Source organism: Belonocnema kinseyi, chromosome 5, assembly GCF_010883055.1.
Source record: "Belonocnema kinseyi isolate 2016_QV_RU_SX_M_011 chromosome 5, B_treatae_v1, whole genome shotgun sequence".
Lineage (NCBI taxonomy): Eukaryota > Metazoa > Arthropoda > Insecta > Hymenoptera > Cynipidae > Belonocnema > Belonocnema kinseyi.
In genome coordinates this window covers 115,441,407-115,445,203 of record NC_046661.1, presented here as the reverse complement: position 1 = coordinate 115,445,203, position 3,797 = coordinate 115,441,407, and the positions used below count along the sequence as shown (strand labels likewise).

The window sequence follows — 3,797 nt, the reverse complement described above, 5'->3', positions numbered from 1 at the left end:
CCCCCCCCCCCCCGGAAGTTCCAAAAATTTGGGTCTTTCTTCTTAAAAAATTTCAGGGGTACAATTAAGGTACTGAGAATGACAACTGGGTATAGCATACTTGAAGTAGGCATCTAAATCATTTTCTTTCAATTGTTATTGAGGGTGATCTCCAAGTGGGCTTTACCTAGTTCTCATTCTCATTGTCTCAATTATATTCTTATATCTCTCTGTTCTTAAGAAATCGTACTTCTGATGATTTTTAGCGGTGCCAAGCATTTTTCTTTCTAATCAGATACCAAATATGAGTTTTCCCTTTGTATCAGCTATAATTTTTATTGACAAGGCATTTATTTGAAAGTAATATGTGTATTTAAAAAAATGCAAAACTACAAAAATCTTTTTGCGTAAGTTTGAATACCCGCAAACTCTAAATATATTTTTTCAATCTCAAGAAATTAGGTGAGTATTTTCTTGTATAGAAAACTGCTAGAAATTGCTAAATTATTAGAATATTTGAAAAAAATTTCTTATAATCTGGATCCCAGGGTTAAACTTCTTGTAAAAAAAGTTACAAAAATTCAAATAATGATTGTACTTGCCCCATGATGAAAACATAAAATAAAATAAATAAATACTTTTACCAACATTACTGGAAATGATTGGCATACAATAAAGAATGATTTTTGAGAAACTATTGTAAGTATTTACACATTTTTGAAGATTTTTAACTATTTTGAAACAACTTCGAGATAAGAGAAGAATCTGGTGGAAAAATTCTAAATATATCTGAATAATTTAGAAAAATACTATGGATAGTTGTAAATAAAATAAGGGAAAGAACATAAAAATTAAGAACAATTTTAAAAGCTTTTCCAATTTTTGGAAAATATCGAAATGTAATGTATTTTTAATATTTGTATTATTTTTAAAAGTTAGACTTTGTTATGATAATATGCAGGCTTATTTTCCATATTTTCAATAAGTTTTGATTTTGAATAAATTGAGTTGATAATTTTTCTATTAAAATAAGAAAATAGATATCAAAGATGCAAAAAATCGTCAAATTTCAATCTTTTCGAAAAATTAGAATAACTTTGTAAATATAAATTGTATTTCTAGAAGTTTTTGACCTTATTTATGGTAATAGTTAAGTGTTCATACTATTTTCTACATTGATAAGGTATTTCTAGAATGCCTCCTGGATTCTTCCCTGGATTCTTCCTTAGGGCCAAACACACTTTTGAAATTTTGCAACCTTTTTTAACCAAGTTTTACCCTAGAGAGGCTAAAAACTTTAAGAAATAATTTAAATTTTCATATTTATTTCTTCTTTTTAAAGTTTGAAGTTTTTTCACAATATCCTGTTATAAAATTGACATTTCCCCTTTAAATCGGGTTTATTAGTGAGAAAATATTGGGATGATGCAATATTTTTATTATTTCTAAAAGGTACACTTCCATCAGATAATATCCATGCACATTTTCAAAATTTTCAATTAGTTTTTTATTTTTATCAAATTAAGTTGAAAATTTGTTGGTTCAAAATAATCCCCTAGATACCAAAATGACAAAAAAATTATAATAATTCGATATTTTTGGCTCTGCGGATGAATCTGAAATTAAGTAAATTTAGAAAAAATATGTTTGTATTATTTATTTGAAAGAATTTCATAATATACATAATTTTCTTTACTGTCAGAAATTTCATAATTTTTGGAAATTAGTAAGATTTCAGCCTTGTTTCAGTTAAGGACTTTTCATTTGTTAATTAAAATTATTTTCCGCACGTTAATATTCTGAAATTTTATAACTGGTAAATGACTATGACTAGACTTTTTTTGTAAATATGGTAAAACGTGATCTCATTTATTTTCTCAAATTTATTTTGCTTTTAAGTACAATTTTTTTCAGATTCAATTTCAAATGTTTGTTTAAAAAAGAATTCAAATTTCTTTAGCTTCAAAATAAAATAAAAACTCATTTACTAAAAGGAAATTCAGCAGCTAATCATAAAAATTTCAAATTCACCGACTTATTAAATATCTAGGATATTAAGTTTCAAAGTTAGAAACAAAGCTGAAAACATTGATTCAAAAATTCAATACTAGACTCCACTTTTATGAAAAAGTGCAGAAATCAATAAGACAATCTTTGGAATCAATTTTGACGCGTAAAAAGGAGGTCGATCCAATTTTCTATTTTTCCCTTTCTAATATTGCTTTTAGAAAACTTGAAAAAAAATGGTACACAGAAAAATAAATTAAACTTGATAATCTAGATTTCTTATAATAATATATAAACCAAATTATTCCATAAAATGATTTTACAATAAAATCGAATAAAATTATTTTCGAAACGATTTAGTTATTGCAAATGATTAAAACCAATATTAAATTATTGTCAATAACTTACATTTTTAACTAGCATGCTCATGATGCCCTCATTCTCGTCTCCGAGTTCTTGAGATACTGGTTGTACAATTTTGTATGAAAAGTTTAATTTTGATTTTAGCAAATTCAAAACTTGAAAAGCATATCCTACTCCATAGAGAACACCATTTCTTTCTCGAATGGACGAATAAGGGGGGTCCTGCGAAAATGTTAAAAATTGAGAATTTACTAAATTTAGTTAACTGGAAAAAATGTGTAGTGGATAATCATTAATTAAAATGATTAAATTATGTGAAATAATTAATTTAATTTAAAAATTGTTTAAGACACTATACTTATTAATACATTAAAATTAGTAATTTTTCTATTTTAGATGTACTTTCAAATAAGTATTATTCACTGCAGGTTGCATTAGTCACTGTGGGGATGTTTCCCCTTTTCTTAATCAAACATTTTTGAAAAGGTTCAAAATGACCGAATTACGCTAGATATTTTCGTAATTAATCTTTACTTTTCATTTTATAAAATACGCTTTAAAAAATTGTCAAAAATCTTTAAATCTAAATTACCTCCCAGCTTGTAATCCGAATTTCAGGAGGCATCGGTTTCATTTTATAAACCATTCTGTAACACAAAATTATTTTGCTCCCCTCATATTTCCCCGGACGAATTCTTCTTTTTATATTCCCATAATTCGATCACAATTATCTTCTTAATTCACAATTCACAATTATAATAAATTCCGAAAATGCTTAAAAATTGTCTGTGGCACTTCCTCTTCTTAATTCTTTTAGTCCTTTTCATACTTTCAGTTTTTTCCCCAAAACCCATACAAGAATAAAGATCCCTCAAAAATGATGAGAGAAACTAATGCACATATACAGAGCACAGTGATTGAAACCGCCAAAAGAAACAAAATCGAAAAGCAGTTTAAAGAATGAAAAAAGAGTAAAAAATTAAAGGGTTAGTCAAAAGTACGACTACCCTCCACTTTTGATGTAATAATTGCTTTTTTTTCAAATAACAAAATCGAACCCTTGCACGTTTCTTCCCGAAAATTAGATCTACGTCAGGTTTTACGATAATTGTATTACCTACAGGAAAAATAATAAATCAACAATATAATCTAATTTAAAATCAATTTTATGTGGAATAAAAAATGTATTTTTAACTTTTTTGAGGACAAAAAAGGAGGGGGTGGAAAGCAAGTTTCCAAGTTGAACTCTGACTTGGGTTTGAAGCTCTATAGAAGTCCAGAGGTACCACGGTTCTGGGGAACATAACGAGATGTCAGGTAAATCGATACTGACACTTGTTACCATTACGACCCTGCAAAAAAAGTGGGAAGAACGCACATGACAATTCAGGGTGTCCCCACATTTTATATTTGTATATATGTATTTGTATTTTTTTCCACTGTATATG

At 27.3% G+C, this 3,797-nt stretch overlaps 1 protein-coding gene across 1 annotated transcript in view; it reads right to left on the bottom strand.

Annotated features, from left to right (window-relative positions):
• The window catches only part of LOC117173846 (glutamate receptor ionotropic, delta-1), a 17,898-nt gene extending 14,903 nt beyond the window's left edge, over positions 1 to 2,995 (bottom strand). The window contains exons 1-2 of the mRNA XM_033362493.1: positions 2,942 to 2,995; positions 2,395 to 2,571 (exon numbers count right to left, since the gene is read on the bottom strand). Coding sequence (XP_033218384.1) covers positions 2,395 to 2,571; positions 2,942 to 2,995 — 231 coding nt within the window. The remainder of the gene's footprint in view (positions 1 to 2,394; positions 2,572 to 2,941) is intronic.
• Positions 2,996 to 3,797: the final 802 nt, after the last annotated feature.